At 43.4% G+C, this 1,213-nt stretch overlaps 1 protein-coding gene across 1 annotated transcript in view; it reads right to left on the reverse strand.

The window, feature by feature from the left end:
- mrps35 (mitochondrial ribosomal protein S35) overlaps positions 1 to 697 on the reverse strand; it is a 9,841-nt gene extending 9,144 nt beyond the window's left edge. Inside the window, exon 1 of the mRNA XM_014000209.1 lies at positions 547 to 697. Within this exon, the coding sequence (XP_013855663.1) occupies positions 547 to 676 (130 nt within the window). The 5' untranslated portion in view covers positions 677 to 697. The remainder of the gene's footprint in view (positions 1 to 546) is intronic.
- Positions 698 to 1,213: the final 516 nt, after the last annotated feature.

Below are 1,213 nucleotides of genomic sequence, written 5' to 3' on the forward strand. Positions count from 1 at the left end.
GTCACGTGCTGGCTCGGGCCAGGACTTCCTATAAGCCCGTATAAAACGGGTCAGCCTCTCTGCACCACAGCTTCAACAGCTGTTTTATTTGGAGACGATAATGGAGCTCATCATTTAATGAACTGATTGAACTGTTGGTGTCGGTGTTGCTGCTCCAACAAACCACAGCAGAGATCAGTGACGACAACAAAACACCTGCAGCTGCTTGTTTTCACATCTGTCCACAGCTGTATGCATGGCTGCTGCATTAGGTTTTGTAATCTTCGTCTTGTTTACTTTTGTAAACATTAACGCGAAATAACACAAAAGACTACATCGTGCTTCATAACCACCAAGGTTTGAACAAATAATGAGTTGTACTACAAAGTACACAAGAATCCTTATCTAACAATATAAATTTAAAGTTAATTTATTCGTCGCCAGGTTTCAGTAGGTGCTTTATGTGGGCAGAGGAAGAGGTGCTGTGAAAAACCTGCAAACCATGCTAGGAACTCATCCTTTGTCGTAAATCAGCAGGAAATTATTTTTGTTGTTGATTAAACTCACCTTTTCTCTCCGAGGAAACATTTGAAGACAGGTTTGTGACGTACGTGACTCTGCTCGGCGATTTAAGCCCCAAACGACCAATATTTATTCGACCTACAGAAGGAAACATCTTGCTCGTGAGCGACGCCATGTTTGCTCAGCGAACTACGGCACGCAGCGAGGGACAAAACGCTCAAACTCGCACCCGCAGAGCGCCTCGCGGACAGACGTGCAGGACGTGATAGATTCAGTTAAATCATCAATCGTTTTTAATGAGGAGATCAATGTTTCACGTTTGATTTGCTTTTTGATTGACTTGTGCGTTAAACACGAGCGCGCGACCGTTTCTCACGTGGGACCAGCAGCTGGATCTCGCGCTGCCAGCTGTTGCTTATCAAACAGGCGGTGCGTTCAGGGACCCTTTGTAACAAAAGTATCCTGATGTGAAGCTGCACACAGCGTCCGGTCTCCCTCAGTTAAAAACACATTCTTATAATCCATAATCCATAATCCAGCCTGCTGGGTTAGCAGGAGTTACATCGGATTCAAATCTTGATTTTTAAGCAAGAATCAAGCATTGTTTGGTGTTTGCACATGTTGTTAACTCAAACAACATCATGGACTCCTCCAGTCACTTTGAAATGTTCAAATTGATGCAGCGAGACTACAAAAATAAATAAATAAATAA

This window comes from Austrofundulus limnaeus, unplaced genomic scaffold (assembly GCF_001266775.1).
Source record: "Austrofundulus limnaeus strain Quisiro unplaced genomic scaffold, Austrofundulus_limnaeus-1.0 Scaffold2809, whole genome shotgun sequence".
NCBI lineage: Eukaryota > Metazoa > Chordata > Actinopteri > Cyprinodontiformes > Rivulidae > Austrofundulus > Austrofundulus limnaeus.